This window comes from Rana temporaria, chromosome 1 (assembly GCF_905171775.1).
Source record: "Rana temporaria chromosome 1, aRanTem1.1, whole genome shotgun sequence".
Taxonomy (NCBI): Eukaryota; Metazoa; Chordata; class Amphibia; order Anura; family Ranidae; genus Rana; species Rana temporaria.
Genome location: NC_053489.1, coordinates 667,262,052 through 667,279,044, shown reverse-complemented (window position 1 = coordinate 667,279,044; position 16,993 = coordinate 667,262,052). Strand labels below are relative to the sequence as shown.

The 16,993-nt window shown below is 47.6% G+C and overlaps 1 protein-coding gene across 1 annotated transcript in view; it reads right to left on the bottom strand.

The window, feature by feature from the left end:
- HSPA12B (heat shock protein family A (Hsp70) member 12B) overlaps positions 1-16,993 on the bottom strand; it is a 118,212-nt gene that overhangs the window by 84,344 nt on the left and 16,875 nt on the right. Inside the window, 1 exon segment of the mRNA XM_040335577.1 lies at positions 13,744-13,789. Within this exon segment, the coding sequence (XP_040191511.1) occupies positions 13,744-13,786 (43 nt within the window). The 5' untranslated portion in view covers positions 13,787-13,789.

The window sequence follows — 16,993 nt, the reverse complement described above, 5'->3', positions numbered from 1 at the left end:
AACAGGAAGGGTCCATCCCCAAACTGTTCCGACATGCTCTCGGGGACCCGTAGAAAGAATTGGCTGCCCCCGGGTGACGATCATTGAGATTTCCGGTGACCAGATGGAGGCCCGTGCGCGAGGTTAGGGTTAGGGGGTTAGGGTGAGGTTGTTAGGGTTAGGGCTTTTTCCAAATGTGTAGTCGTGTCTATGTGATATCTGTACTTCAATAATCTATTAGCTGGATTCAGATAGCTTTACGCCGGTGTATCAGTAGATACGCCGACGTAACTCTGAATCTACGCCGTCCTAAATGTAAGCGTATTCTGGAAACCAGATACGCTTAAATTAGGCTAAGATACGAGCGGCGTAAGTCTTCTACGCCATCGTATCTTAGGGTGCAATATTTACGCTGGCCGCTAGGTGGCGCTTCCGTTGAGTTTGGCGTAGAATATGCAAATGACTAGATACGCCGATTCAGAAACGTACGTGCGTCCGGCGCATTTTTTTTTACGTCTTTTTCCGGCAAAAAGTTAGTCTAACAAATAGCTGGCCTATTCAATGTTAAGTATGGCCGTCGTTCCCGCGTCGAAATTTGAAATTTTTACGTAGTTTGCGTAAGTCGTCCGTGAATGGGGCTGGACGTAATTTACGTTCACATCGAAACCAATACGTTCCTTGCGGCGTACTTTGGAGCAATGCACACTGGGATATGTACACGGCCGTTGGGTCACCAATCATTTACATAAAACACACCCCCTCATCCTCATTTGAATTTGGCGCGCTTACGCCGGCCCCATTTACGCTACGCCGCCGTAACTTAGGAGGCAAGTGCTTTGTGAATACAGCACTTGCCTCTCTGACTTACGGCGGCGTAGCGTAAATACGATACGCCACGCTGCCTGAAATATGCGCCGCCCTACCTGAATCCAGCTATATATGTATGTGTTGATGAATTTATGGGAATTTTACAAACATCATCAAATATTGTCTTTTTATATATTTATGGTCTATTATATTACCAATCATTATTAATTTAATGTAATTAATGTTTACCTATACTTAATTAAAATATTTATATTTACAATTATATTGATGGTTGTTTTTCCCTAAACTGCGCACTCCATATAAAGTCCCAACTTGTTTATAGTATTCCATTCCCCTGTTCCTTTATTTTTTATTTATTATTTTTGTTAGGGTGTTAGGGTTAGGGTGTTAGGGGGTTAGGGTGCTAGGATTAGGGGTTAGGGTTAGAATTAGGGTTAGGGTGTTAGGGTTAGGGTGTTAGGGTTAGGGTGTTAGAGGGTTAGGGTGTTAGAGGGTTAGGATTAGGGGTTAGGGTTAGAATTAGGGTTAGGGTGTTCCCTTGAAGAATAAGGCTAGGACTCAGAAATTGGAACAGGGTTAGGGTTAGGGTTAGGGGTAGGGTTTAGGAGTTAGGGTTTTCTCTTGAAGAATAAGGCTAGGACTCAGGAATTGGAACATGGACCTTCCACCGAGGTCAAAGGTGAGAAGGCGGGTTCCCAGAGGTCAAAGGTCATGAGGCGTGGCTGACCCACCCCCACAAAAGTGTACCGCCTACCCCAACTAAGTCGGGGAATGAACAAGTGAATTTATTTTTACCGATCTCATGCCTCCCAGCCTGGAGGAGAGATGTGAGGTCTTTTTGACCCCGCCTCTCTCCATAAAGAGGACCTGTCATGATAGATTCCTATTACAAGGGAGGTTTACATTCCTTGTAATAGGAGTAAAAGTGATCTAAATAAAAATAAAATGTAAAAGAAAGTGTAAAAATAAAAAAAAGTAAAAAAAGAGTAAAACGCCCCTGTCCCCAGTAGCTCGCACCCAGAAGCGAACACACACGCAAGTCCCGCCCACATATGTAAACGCCGTTCAAACCACACATGTGAGGTATCGCCACGTGCGTTAGAGCGTGTGCAACAATTCTAGCACTAGACCTCCTCTGTAACTCTAAACTGGTAACCTGTAAAAAAATAAAAATAAAGGGCCGCCTATGGAGATTTTTAAGTACCGAAGTTTGGCGCCATTTCATGAGTGTGCGCAATTTTAAAGCGTGACATGTTGGGTATCTATTTACTCGGCGTAACATCATCTTTTTACATTGTACAAAAAAATTGGGCTAACTTTACTGTATTGTTATTTTTTAATTCATGAAACAGTTTGAAAAATTGTTGCGCAAATACCGTGCTAGATAAAAAGTTACGATGACCGCCATTTTATTCCCTAGGGTGTCTGCAAAAAAAAAAAAAAAACACATATATACTGTTTGGGGGTTCTGAGTAATTTTCTAGCAAAAAAATTATGATTTTTACATGTAGGAGAGAAGTGCCAGAATTGGCCCGGTATGAAAGTGGTTAAAGTGATCAGCGACTGGATCACTTTTACATTAAAGCCAACCACTGGCTGGAAAAATCAATGTCAAACTCAAGCAGCAGAAGCAGCTGGGAGCTTGTTTCAACCCCCTGGATACCATGCCGTTTATAAACGTCCCTTATATTCAGCGATTTGCGTGAACGAGCCGACCTGCCGCAGTATAATGGTCGGAAAGTGGTTAAAAGAAAGCCATGTACAATTCCCTGCCAGGCCCCTCCCACCAGTCATGATCTGCTTGCATTGCACAGAGACCTAGTGGTGACATCATTGGGTCTATAATAAGATACGTACCGTATTTATTGGGGTATAGCGCGCACCCCTAAAGTTGCCCCGAAATTCCTGTGAAAAAAAGATTTTTGTACTTACAGTTTGGTGTCTTGCACGGCGTCCATGGGCGGCCTCGTCGGGTCCGGCGTCCGTCTGCGGCTTCGGGTGCCCTCTTCGTCGGGTCCGGCGTCCTTCTGCGGCGTCCGCCTCGCTCGTTTCCCGCTTTCCCGCGCCGAGTTTGAATACTGCGCCGGCATATACCGAGCGCAGTACACTCGCGTATAGTCGGCAATGCTCACGCTGACGTCCTGGACGTACAGGACGTGAGCGCGAGTGTAGACGAGACTGCCCGACTATACACGAGTGTACTGCGCTCTGTATATGTCGGCGCAGGATTCAAACTTGGCGTGGGAAAGCGGGTATCGGCGTATATGATTTTCAGGGCAAAATAGTGCGCGGTATACGCCGATAAATACGGTAATAAAAAATACGTAAAAAAGTACGTAATAAAAAATAAAGCATGTTGATTGAGTCTGGAAAGTCTGGAAAGTAGCAGGCAGTCGGCTATAGAAAGTCTCCTCTCCCTCCCTCCTCCTGACTTTAAAGGGTTCAGGTCAATTTCACATTATTTGCACCAGATAATATAGAGTGATAGATCACTGCGTTGTGACAAATGGGATTATTTATAGGGAGACGTGTAAAGATGTCAGAGAAACCACTAATGGATTCCTTCTGCGCGGCGCTCCTCACACAAACCACAGCCGTGTAGACCGGGCCGGGGAAGACGTGTGCCAGGATCATGGTGGAAGGCTCTGACTGTTCAATGGAAGGGTGTAGGGAAAAAAATCTACTGCAGGACTTTATATATATTATCAGTTACAAAGTTATACAATAAAAAAAAGTTACAAATCTGGGAAACATCTTCTGGACATTTGTATGTATTGCAATTTGTAACATTTTCATCACCATAGAGCTGCAGGAAACTCTGATCCTTCTTAACCTCCCTGGCGGTATTATTCTTTCAGAAAAAAGATGCTGAAAGCGGTACCATTATTTGGCGTTTTATACTGTAGGCCTGTAATTTTTAGGAATAACTCACTTAAATCTGACCAAACAAGCTTCTAATAGGCATCCCGGTTATGACATTTTTTTTAAAAACAAAATTATAAATTATAATATAATAAATAATTATAAATAATTATAACAAATAATAATATAATTATAATAAAAATTATTCAATAATGTAATCAAATCAAAATCACTGAAATTTGCTCAGTTGCAGAATTGTCACTGTCATTATTTATTTTTTTTATGACGAATTTCCCCACAAATCGCTATCGCACAATTCTGCAAGTGATTATAATTTATTATCGCTGTTTTCTAGCTGCTCTAAAACTATTTTTGACATAAAGGGACACTTTTGGTTGGTATGGACAATCTACAGTTTGCAGGCAGAAAGAACGTTTTTTATAATATAAAAGTACATGAAGGACACTGGGCAGACCACTAGGGACAAGGGTGTGTGTGTTTTTTTTACATACAGTACTGTAATCTATAAGATTACAGTATACTGTATGTAATGTGTTTGTTTACTTTTTTGAATTTGGCGCCGTCCTCCGTCCTCGTGCATCGTAACGTCGCAGGGAACGGAGATCGGCGGCACAGGAGGACACTGTGTGAATCAAGCGAGGTCCCGCTCGCTCACACAGCGCGGTGGCATCGCTGGATCCAGGGACAAGGTAAGTAAACAGTGCCTGTGGATCTAGCGAGGCAAGTCCGAGTCAGACTCGGGAATACCGCCAGGCAGGTTAAGGCACTTATGCGATGCCAGACATCGAATGTGATCCGCAGCGCATTGCTATACATACATTGGGCTGGATTCAGATACAATGGTGTATCTATCCGCCCGGCGTAACGTATCTCAGATACGTTACGCCCCTGTAATTTAGGGCGCAAGTTCTGTATTCAGAAACAACTTGCGCCCTTAGTTACGGCGGCGTAACGTATCTGTGTCGGCGTAAGCCCGCCTAATTCAAATGTGGATGATGTGGGCGTGTTTTATGTACATTAACTATGACCCCGCGTATTTGACGGCATGCGCCGTTCGTGAAAAAAATCGCAGTGCGCATGCTCGAAATTCCGCCGCAAATCGTCATTGCTTTCGACGTGAACGTAAATTACGTCCAGCCCTATTCGCGAACGACTTACGCAAACAACGTAAAATTTTCAAAACTCGACGCGGGAACGACAGCCATACTTAACATAGGATACGCCTCATATAGCAGGGGTAACTATACGCCGAAAAAAGCCTAACGTAAACAACGTAGAAAAATGCACCGGCCGGACGTACGTTTCTGAATCGGCGTATCTAGCTCATTTGCATATTCCTCGCGTAAATATACGGAAGCGCCACCTAGCGGCCAGCGTGAATATGCAGCCTAAGATACGGCGGTGTAAGACACTTACGCCGGTCGGATCTTAGGGAAATCTATGCGTAACTGATTCTCTGAATCAGGCGCATAGATACGACCCCGCACACTCAGAGATATGACGGCGTATCTGGAGATACGCCGTCGTATCTTCTCTATGAATCTACCCCTATCTTCTATGTGAAGCAAATTCAGCCATACAGTTTGCATGGCTGAAATCGCATCGCATTCGCACCAAAATGGCGCAGGACCCATTTTCTGGTCCACACTGGAATCAGGTTGCATAGGTGTTCAGACCCATGTGATCCGATTCCACAATTCACACTGCATTCTGCAAACCAATTTGGGGGTGTATATTGGTTCGCAGATGTCAGTGTGAACTGCCTGCGATTTTGATGCGATGTGGGAACCCCCAAAGGGATTGCGGTGGTTCCCGCACCAGTGTGAACTGAGCCTTAGGGAACCACCGGCATCCCTTTGCGGGTTCCCGCATTGCATTAGGCCCCAAAACTTAGCACAGGGATGGTGGGAACCCCCTCATAATGGGCACAGCAAGTGTACAGATCCTAGAAGTTAACAGAGGGATGGTGGGGACCCCTCATAATGGGCACCTCAGGTATACAGACCCCAGAACTTAGCACAGGGATGGTGTGGACACCTCATAATGGTCATCCCAAGTATACAGACCACCAAAACTTAGCACCGGGTTTGTGGGAACCCCTCATAATGGGCACCCCAGGTATACAGACCCAGGAACTCAGCACAGGGATTGAGGGAACCCCTCATAATGGGCCCCCCTAGGTATACAGACCCCAGAACTCAGCACAGGGATGGAAGAAATCCCTCATAATGGGCACAGCAAGTGTACAGATCCTAGAAGTTAACAGAGGGATGGTGGGGACCCCTCATAATGGGGGCACCTCAGGTATACAGACCCCAGAACTTAGCACAGGAATGGTGTGGACACCTCATAATGGTCACCCCAAGTATACAGACCACCAAAACTTAGCACTGGGATGGTGGGAACCCCTCATAATGGCCCCCCCCCTAGGTATACAGACCCAGGAACTCAGTATATGGATTGAAAGAACCCCTCATAATGCCCCCCCCCCCCCAGGTATACAGACCCAGGAACTCAGCACAGGAATTGAGGGAACCCCTCATAATGGGCCCCCCTAGGTATACAGACCCCAGAACTCAGCACAGGAATGGAAGAAATCCCTCATAATGGGCACAGCAGGTGTACAGATCCTAGAAGTTAACACAGTGATGGTGGTGGCCCCTCATAATGTGCACAACAGGTGTAAAGACCTGGGAACTCAGCACAGGGATGGAGGGAACCCCTCATAATGGGCACATGCAAGCATGAAACCAGGGAATTGCATGCAAGGGTGGTGGGAACCCCTCATAATGAGCACAGCAGGTATACAGAACCATAAACTAAGCACAAGGATAGTGGGAACCCCCCATAATGGGTGCAGCAGGTATACAGACCCAGAAACTCAGTGCAGGTATGGTGCCAACCTCTAACAATGGGCAACACAGGTATGCAGACCTGGGAAATCAGCACAAGAATGATGGAGACCCACCATAATGGGCACAGCAGGTATACAGACCTGGAAACTCAGCACAGGGGTGGTGGGAACCCCTCATAATGGGCACAGACCTGGGAACTCAGTGCAGGTATAGTTGGGACCTCTAACAATGGGCAACACAGGTGTGCAGACCTGGGAAATAAGCACAAGAATGGTGGTGACCTCCCCATAATGGGCACAGCAGGTGTACAGACCTGGGAACTCAGCACAGGGATGGTGGGAAACTGCCATTCCACTCCTTGTCAGTGAAGGGTGTGGTTGCTAATTCCTTTGCTCCTGTGCTCCAGAGACCAGGGGCTAGAGTGGCTTCTCTGCCCCAGGAGGGATGCTGGATCCTGGGGAAGAGCCGGGCGGGGCCCCCCTGGATAGGCCTGTGGAAGATTCTGGGCCTACCCAAAGGAAAGATGAGTCCCTGTCAGCCTTCAGACAGAGGACTGTCAGTAAGTTGAAGCGGATTGAGAAGGAGGAGGAGAAATTGATGGTTTTGATGGCTGAGTTCAGAAAGAAAAAACAGATCTGTGCTAAAGTATACAGTAAGAAAAGACCAGCTCTGAGGCCTGAGCTGAAGGACCTGGAACAAGCTGTGAGGAAACAGAAGGATTTGCTGTATTCTCTGAAGGAGAAGAGCGGAATATTTAAAAAAATATATAAGAATGAGGAGCGATTTAATCTCATGAGAAGAGGAGCCGCTTCATGCATGGAGGATGGGGAAGCCAGCGAGGAGATGCAGGTGCAGGCACCTCTGACATTCGCTGAGCCCTCTGCCCCCTTCACACCCCAGCAATGTGGCACATCTCAGGAGGGTGAAGGTCCTGCCATGCTGGATTTCATAACCAAGTTGGAATCCCCTCCAGGTGCGGCTTCCCCGGATGGTGATGTCAAGATGGACGCCGTTTCCAATCCTGTGGAGAGAGCAAGATCCACCATGGAGTCTGCAGCAGCTGAGGGAAGCTCTGATCCCAGCCATAAAATCGCACAGGTGACAACCCAGCAAGCAGGTACAGTGTGTGTGCAGGATGGTGGTGGGAACTTTATTATTGACAATAAGCTTGCTGAGAGTTGTAGTGCTGCAGGCAGTCAGCCCATAGACAATGTACAGCCTACACCTGATAACTGCCAGTCTGCGGAGAGGTCCATGGACAATACAGTGACTTTGCCTGGACCAGGCACAGCGGCTGTACCTGCGAATGATGGAGGTGATGCTGGGTGCAGTAGTGCCACAACTCTGCAGAAGTCTGCATTGGACAGGACTGGAGCTGTGTGTACAGAGCGGGGGGAGGGGGTGGGTCCTGCCTCTGCTAATACAATCCCAGCTGAATCAGACGCTTTGCCGGCAGGTGTGACTGTGTCTAAGGACAGGACTGCAAATGCTGGGGGTGGAAGGAAATCCTATGCTGGTGTTGCTGCTGCAGGATCTGGGAAGGGGGAACAAGCAGGGAAGGAGCATGGGAATGGGTTGTCTTCCTCCCTGTTTAAAAGGAGGAATGTTGTGCAGCTGAGGTGGGAAGGCGGTGGAATCCCCCCACACAGGAGGGCGGTGGTGGATAAGATTCTGCAGATGGGGTTCACGCCCGCAGATATCTTCGCCCTGATCAGTCCGGCAGGTTCCTATGAGTATGATTTGTCCTTTCTCCGCCCGGAGTCTTTGGACATTTTTTGGGAGAAATATGAACACGTGTGTAGGGGCCTGCCGGACTGGAAGGGGCTCATGCCCAAACTTGTCTCCCGCCAGCCACTCATTAAAGTGGTCACGATTCTGGTCCGCAATGAGTCCATACCACCGGGGGATCTATGTATATGGCTGAGGAGGTATGGAGACGTCCTGGGCCCCCTAAAGAAGATTCTGGATGACCGGGGAATATGGACGGGGGGATGGTCTGCTCAGTTAAAACTAAAGATCATTGATAATGTCGTCCAGCATCTGCCATCCTCAGCTTTCCTGGGGAGGGACAGGCTGACCATCTTCTATCCGGGCCAACCAAAGCTCTGCAATAAATGTGGAGACAAGAGTCACCTTGCATCCTCCTGTCCAGTGATGAAGTGCTCTCTGTGCCAGGGTATAGGACATCTGGCTAAGGATTGTAACCTCATAAGGTGCAATCTGTGCAATGCGGTGGGGCATCCTTATAGCCAGTGTCCTGAGGCAATGCACAATAAGCCTGAGCTCATGAGGGAGTTCTTCCGCCTGGACATGGAGGATGCTCGGAGCTCAACAGCTGGAGGGCCTGTGAGTCCATCTGAGTCTGTGCCAATTCCCAATGTGTCCGTGGTGCCCCAGACTGTGCCAATTCCCAATGTGTCCGTGTCTTCCCAGTCTGTAAGTAAGGTGTCAGTTGCAGAGAATGTGTCCAATCCTTCTGTGTCTTCTAAAATTGCAGAGGCAGCAAGAGGTGCTGGTGCATCAGGTGCGGTGCCAGTCCCCCTCCCTCGATGCTGCAGGGTTCCTGTTAAGGATGGTGGGGTGCAGAGGAGTGGGGAGGATGGTGAAGAGGCTGGCCTGGGGGTAGATAAGGGAAGGGAGTATGGGGGGGAGGGGGGTGAAGGGTGTGGGGAGACTGCTGACTCCGGGTTGTCTAAGGATGATATGGAGTGGTTGGAGGATAAAAGGAGGAGAGGCAAAAGGAAGGGGAAAAAAGGAGGTACAGTTACCTTAAGTCCTGAGGTTTTGCCTTTGGCGAATAAATTTACGGTACTGTCTGAGGATGACTATGAATGGGACTCGTTCAGTTCTGCATCCTCTATGGATGAAGAGTGCCAGGGTGCAACGAAGCGCGCTGGTTCTCCAGGGAGAGGGAGGAGCCAGGCTGAGAAACAGCCTCAGCCACCTTAATGGCAGTTCCCACTCACTTTATATAAAAGGTGACATGCATGGTGATGCTCTTTAGTCTGGCTCTCCCGTAGGGATTATGTTGTGCGCAATTTGGTTTGCACCGTTTATTATGTTCTTGTGTTTGTTTCTGTTTTGTATAGTCATATTCAATTGTTTTGTAAATATGTTTTATTTATTATGGTTTTATTGGATATAAGTTGTTGTTTGTAAGATTTTTTCAATAAACAAAATTAACCCCTCATAAGGTGTGCAGGTGGTGTACAGACCTGGGAACTCAGCACAGGGATGGTGGGAACCCCTCATAAGGTGTGCAGGTGGTGTACAGACCTGGGAACTCACCAGTAAAGAGATAGAATGAGTGGACATAAGCTGTGCAGAGCAAGGGTTGACTTGTAACGGTGTGCAAGGTCATGTACAAAGACCGGGGAAATAAATTGCAATCTTCAGCTATCTCCCTCTTCAGAGATTATTATTACATAGAACATCATTTGGACTATTTGGAGAATTTGGGGAATTTATTTCTATGCCATCTCACACTCGGGTCTGGTATTTAGGAGAGGCCGGATTTAATGGAGCCTACAAGGCTTTCGTGCAGAACCTTCAATAACTGCACACCGGGCGTTTCCAGGATTTTTTGGTTCCATTCTAAACATCCTCTGAGAAAGTAGAATGGGGAGGAAATATCTTTGTGTAGGTTTCCTCTTACCCTGGCTGTTATCTGAACTCCCTGCAACCCCCCCACCAGCTTTTTTTTAATTTAGGCTCCAAAGTAAACATAGCCCCCCCACCCATCGCTCCTCGGCCCCCCACCCAGCTCTCTCCATTCTACCCCCCCTTCCAATAAGAACTGGCAGGGTAGGAAGTGCTGCCTGACAGCTAACATCTGTCTTTGTAAAAGTCACCGGTGCAAGATGGATCTTTCATTTTGTTAAACACAATAAGGCTGCACAGGACAACAGAATTGTTCACACACTTCCTCTAACATAGGAAGACGGGGGACATTGCACGACACGCCCTGATGGCAGGGATAAAGTGAACCTGTGCAGAGGCGGCTCTAGGCTTGGTGAGGCCTTAGGCAAAACGTAGACAAGAGACCCCAATCACGGCCATAATGGGAAAAATAATTAAAACGATAAAAAAAAAAAACGCAATTTTTACGAGGCATCAGAGACCTCCCTGCCCCCCGACCCAGTCTGCCCCTACCTCCTGGCGGGTTCAGCAGCGGCCGGCAGCTCCGCCTCTATAATTCATCTGCAGCAGCCAGCGCTCTATACTAAAGACCGTAATCCTTTACCAGCCCGACCTGCTCACCCTGCCAGCTTGGAGACATTCCCTCCCATTCTATCACATACACAAGGCAAATTAGGCGGCCGCGAGGCTCCTAAAAGGCGCGAGGCCTTAGGCGACCATCTTCTTTGCCTGAAACTGTGCTTTGAATGGACTAGGCAAAGTAACTGGCTCACTCTAAATGGAAAAAGTCTTTACTTTCTTTCCTGGGCTGCCTCACCGCCCGATCCCCTGCTGCAGAAGAAAATACCCAGAGAAGGTTCTGACAGGCATCAGGTTTTTGATGGAAAATTGGGATAACAATAGAACACCCTTCTGGTTCTGCTGTCAAGTGACAGAATCTATCCAAAGGGCCCCCCAACTCATTGATTCTCATGCATTTCCTTGTAGGTGCCCGTGTTGGTTCTGTGGTGCCATTTTGTTTTTTCCTCTCTAAGGTTCTCCACCTTAGTTGTTGATATTAAAGAGTGGTAGGGGTGAAGCCCTGGGGACGATAATGCAGGAAGCAAGAACTAGTGTCTAGATTCTTGTGGGAGTTCCAAGGCCTGCATCTTCAGTTATGTAGACTACCTTGCATGGACTTTCCCCTTTGGTAATGGTAATGGTAGTGATTGGAGTGTTGGCCCACCCAGCAGTAGTGATGGGTCACCTACCTGGACCATGTCCCGGGAAAACCTGTGAACCTATTACATTTGACCAAATTGATGGACCCAGCCTGGAATCACTATGCTGAGTATTTATGTAGTGCCTTCGCCAGAGATCCTCAGGCTGTACAGTACAAGCCATAGCACAGGGAAGGTTTCCACTCCCAGCTGAAACTATTCATGTAGGTCCCCTAGTGCCAGGACATCCTTCTGGTGTTACTATCAAGACAAAGTGTCTGTGCATCTATCCAAAGGGCCCCCCCAACTCATTGATACTCATATATTTCTTTGTTGGTGCCCGTGTTGGTTCTGGGGTGCCATTTCATTTTTCCTCTCCAAGGTTCTCCACCTTAGTTGTCGATATTAAAGTGTGGTAGAGGTGAAGCCCTGGGGACGATAATACAGGAAGCAAGAACTAGTGTCTAGATTCTTGTGGGAGTTCCAAGGCCTGCATCTTCAGTTATTTAGACTACCTTGCATGGACTTTCCCCTTTGGTAATAGTAATGGTAGTGGTTGGAAGAAGGAGTGTTGGCCCACCCAACAGTAATGATGGGTCTCCTGCCTAGACCAGGTCCTGGGATAACCTGTGAACCTATTGCTTTTGACCAAATTGGTGGCACAGCCTCAGATGGACCCAGCCTGGAATCACTATGAGGAGTATTTATGTAGTGCCCTCGCCAGAGATCCTCAGGCTGTACAGTGCAAGCCATAGCACAGGGAAGGTTTCCAACCACCCCTTTTCCCAATGGCTGGAACTATTCATGTACAGTAGGTACTCTAGTGCCAGAACATCCTTCTGGTGCTGCCATCAAGACACAGTGTCCGTGTATCTATGCAAAGGGCACCCCAACTTATTGATACTCATGCATTCTCCTGTAGGTCCCATTTGGTGCCCATGTTGGGTCTGAGGTGCCATTAAGTATTTCCCCTTTGGGATCTCCATCTTCTGGTATGGGTGAAGCCCTGGTGACCATAGTTGGTTTTAGTGCATAAAGCAAGAACTGAGGATAGATAGTGCCTAGGCTCTTGTGGGAGTTCCAGGGCTTGCATCTTCAATTATGACTTTCTCCTTTGGGGGAAAGTCATGGTCTTTTCCCCCTTCGTGGGTTTCCCAGAAAGCTGAAGCACTCTATAAAAAGGAGAACATTGGAGCAAGAAAATGGCTGTACAGAACCAACCATGTCTGATGGAATCATGAAGTGATGGACTGTTGGAGAGTAAGTTAGGCCCCGTACACACGACACTCGGCAGAATTCAGCCAGAAACTCGATCGGAGCTGGATTCTGCCGAGAAACTCGGTCGTGTGTACACTTTTCACCGAGGAAGCCGACGAGGAACTCGTCGGGCCAAATAGAGAACATGTTCTCTATTTCCTCGTTGTTCAATGAGGAAAGTTGGCTCGCCGAGATCTCCTCGGCGGCTTCAAGACAGAACTCGACGAGGAACTCGATGTGTTTGGCACGTCGAGTTCCTCGGACGTGTGTGCAGGGCCTTACTTTGAACTGCTAAATGCCATGCTGTTTTTGACTGGTATGGAGTAAAGAAGAGTTCCAGTAAGGCACAGACTGAGCCTTGCCATTCCAGTGGCCTATACCTGTTGAAGAAGAAGTAAATGTGGACATTGGCTCGGACAGGGAACGGAAGTGGTTAAAAGAACAAGTGTTGGCCCATCTGGCAGTGATGATGGGTTTCCTGCTTGGACCACATGCTGGAAAAAACGGTGGTCGTGCTGCATTTGACCAGGTTGGTGGCCTGGCCTCAGAGGTACCTGGCCACTATGCTGAGGCCCCCCAACTGCTGAGGGAAGGTTTCCAACACTCGCCCTGCCCCTCACTGGCTGACACTATTCATGTAGGTCCCCCAGTGGCAGAACTAGCTTATCAACCACTGCTAGGGGGTGCTGCACCCCGTTGCGTCTTCCTCCATTGCAGCCACCACTAAAATCCCCAGTGTCTGCTGGTGTCGAATGCTCAGGGGAGGCTCAGGGGAGTCTCTTTCAGTCGTTTGACCGCATTCAGGCTTAGCAACTTGCTGCTCGACCTAAACACTGTCACGTGGAAGGAGGCCACATGTTCCCCAAACATGGAACCACCAGGGATTTTTAATGGCTGGATTGGCAGGAGAGCTTGGAGAGGTATCAGTGGGTAAGGTTAGTCTGCCCATGTTCACATGGAACATCTAATAACGAATTAGGTAAATTAACGAGTAGTTATTAAAATATTGGCACCATTTGGGTTCAGCTTGGCAACTTCTTCTCAATAATCACCAGGAATACTGGTATTATTATTATTATTAATAATGTAAGATTTTCACTCACCTATTTGCAGCGTTTGCATTCGGTTATCCAGGATTGCTGTCATGTTCTATAAACACAAGATGGTAAAGATTGTTACAAATGTCATTAAAGATCACTTACAATCAATAAATATTAAATAATAGCATTAATGATAATTAATAATACATATTTAATCATTAAATAATAACCATTACATAATAATTTAATCATAATAAATAAAATACTCATTAAAATCTCCAGTTATAAAAAAAAAAGTATATATATATATATATATATATATATATATATATATATATATATATTATTTATTATTATTATTAAAGGGCCCAGAGGTCTCCAGGGCCCCCGGATGGCAACCCCCTTTTTTTATATTTTTTTTAATAAATGTTTATTTTTTTATTTTTGTTTATATTTTTTTATTTTTGTTTATATTTTTTTTATTAAAAGGCCCAGAGGTCCCCAGGCATGGCATGGCATGGCAACCTCCCTTTTTTATGTATTTTTTATAAATGTTTTTTTTTTTATATTTTTTTTTATTAAAGGGCCCAGAGGTTTCTTTTTTCTTTTTATTAAAGGGCCCGGAGGTCCCCAGGGCCCCGAATGGCTACCCCCCTTTTTATATATATATTTCTTTATTTCTTCTTTTTTTGTAAAGAGCCCCCCCCCCCGCTTCTCAATTTGCGGCAGCCCCCCGCTTCTCAATTTCAGGCAGCAGCCCCCCCCCCCCCCCCCTGGTTCTCTGCTCCAGGGGGCCCATTCCTTAAGCTGTGTAAGGGGCCCCAAAATTTCCTGATGGCGGCCCTGCGCATACCTCCCAACACGCACGGATTCTGCGGGACTTTCCCGCACAGACAGCTTTTTCCCGCAGTCCCGCGAAAGGGAAGAAAGCCGACAGCCGGGGTAATGACAGTCTGTGGCCCCAGCTATCGACACAGGTGAGAGGCACTCCCCCCCGCTCAACAAATGCAAAATCCCCCCGGAGGAACCAGAGCGGTGTATGGATGCCTGCTGTAGGGAAGAGAGTCGACACATTCCGTGCACAGGTGAGAGGCACCCCCCCCCCGCTCAACAACTTTAATGCGCACCCCACCCCTCACCAACTTTAATGCGCACCCCCCCCCGCTCAACAACTTCAATCCCCCCCCAAATCTTGGCTCCAGGGGGCCCCTTCAACACTCAAGCCCAGGGGCCCCCACCACCCTAAGTCCTGCCCTGATAATACATATACTTCTTCTGGCATAATACAATGTCAACATGATGCCAATAGATGATACTCAAAAAAGCCATCCCACCTCAGAATTGGAAAGTTGCCATATAGTAAATGATTTCTTTTGGGTTTAATACTTCTTTAATACGGTTGCTGAATAGATAGATTTTAGGTGTATCTTATTTTTAGTACAGTGATGTAACTATATCCATTGCCAACCAAGTGGCGGCTATGGGGCTTGAGGGTGGCAAGGTGGCCCCACGTGATGCAGTACTTCTGGGTAGGGGGGCGCGCACCGCTTGTGCTATGATTAGTCACAGGCACAGCACAAGCCGATTAGCAGGTGGCGGCCAAAGGATGACCGCCGGCACCCGCTGATCGGCGATGAGGGAGACAGGACAGAGCTCTGTCTATCTAAACAAGACAGATCTCTATTACATGAGATTTTTTGTGAATGTCAAAGAACCTATTGGAGTTCTCAGTTCTAACCCGTAGGCAATGGTGTCTCACTTTTCTTGCTGCATAGAACCTTAGGCCTCGTGCACAGGGGCCAGAATATCATCAGGAAAAAAACGTTGTTTTTCCTGACGAGATTCTTGCCAAGAATCTCGTCAGGAAAAACAACGTTTTTTTCCTGACAAGATTCTGTCCCGTGTGTAGGAGGCCACAGTCCTTTCAAAAGAACCGCGGTTCTCTTGAAAGGCAAGAACACGGTGACGTCATCGCGTACGACGAGCATGCGCTCGTCACATTCGATGCCGTCGCCGCCATCTTGCTTCACCCTACCTATGCCTTGGAAGCTACCGCGCATGCGTCAAAGTCATTTCGAGCATGCGCGGGTTTCCACGGCGACAGGTACGTATACACACTCTTGGGTTTCTCGGCAGGAAAACACTGCCGAGAATCGCAATGAGAAAATAGAGAGCAGGTTCTCTATTCTTCTCGTCGAGAGTTTAGGCAGTTTTCTTGACGAGGAACACATGCTCGGTTTACTCGGCAAAAAAGCGCAGTTTTCTTGCTGGTTCTTGCCGAGAAAACCGCGTGTGTGTACAAGGCTTCAGAGTAGGATCTCACTTTAGGAGTGAGACCAGCCGATGTGGAGCTCCGGTGACTTGTCGGTATGGTTCCTCTATCGGTTCCTGTAAGGACTGCGCAGGCGCAATCCTTGCCGACGGAAATCTCCGAACCTCGACCGGCATCCAGGCTCATTCCTTAACATCCCCGTGGATTGAAAGATGTTAAAAAAAAGAGCCAGGAGGCCGAGCGAAGCGAGGACGTGAGACCGACTGGCCACTTACCTCAAATTCCACGTCGCCCTGGAGGTTCGGTGATTTCCATCGGCAAGGATTGTGCCTGTGCAGTCCTTACAGGAACCATCTCGATAGCCGGAACCATATCGTCAGATCACCGGCACTCTTACCACTAGAGCTTCAAAGAGACCCAAGCAGACGAAAGATGACTCAGCCCGCCGTCACCAATCCCTGACCCCAGAATGACCCGTAATGGTCATTTTTCATCTGCTAAAAGTTTTTTATCTAGAAGTGTATACGTATGATTCTCCTCAACATACATATAAGAAGACATATTTATACGTTTGGCTCCCATTCAGCTATGTAGGAACCTCTACATTCTGCTTAGGTGCCCAGTGTGGTTCCGCCATACACTCCTGTGTTGAGATCCCAGGCAGTGGCAGTGCGCCCATAAAGGGCACACGGGCGCCGCCCCCTCTCTCCTGCCACCTGTCTATCACCAATAGATAAATTCATGCATTGCCTAGGCTCGAATAGGGGTCCAAAAAGGTGAACAGTGGGCGCAATGCTGGGCGCTCGCTGTTCACTAAGCGGTGTATTACCAAAGCAAATTAATATTTGCTTTCCTAACACTGAACTGCAATCAGGTGCTCGGGTCTGTTACCCGTCACCTGATTGGCTGAAAAAACAGGCGCTGTTTTTGGACGCCTATTGCGGAGGACGGGAAGAGACGACGGGAGAAGACAGGAGCGTGGAGGACACCGGACACCGCTCGGCGCCTGCCGCCGTGACTCGCTGCCTCACCGAGACAAGG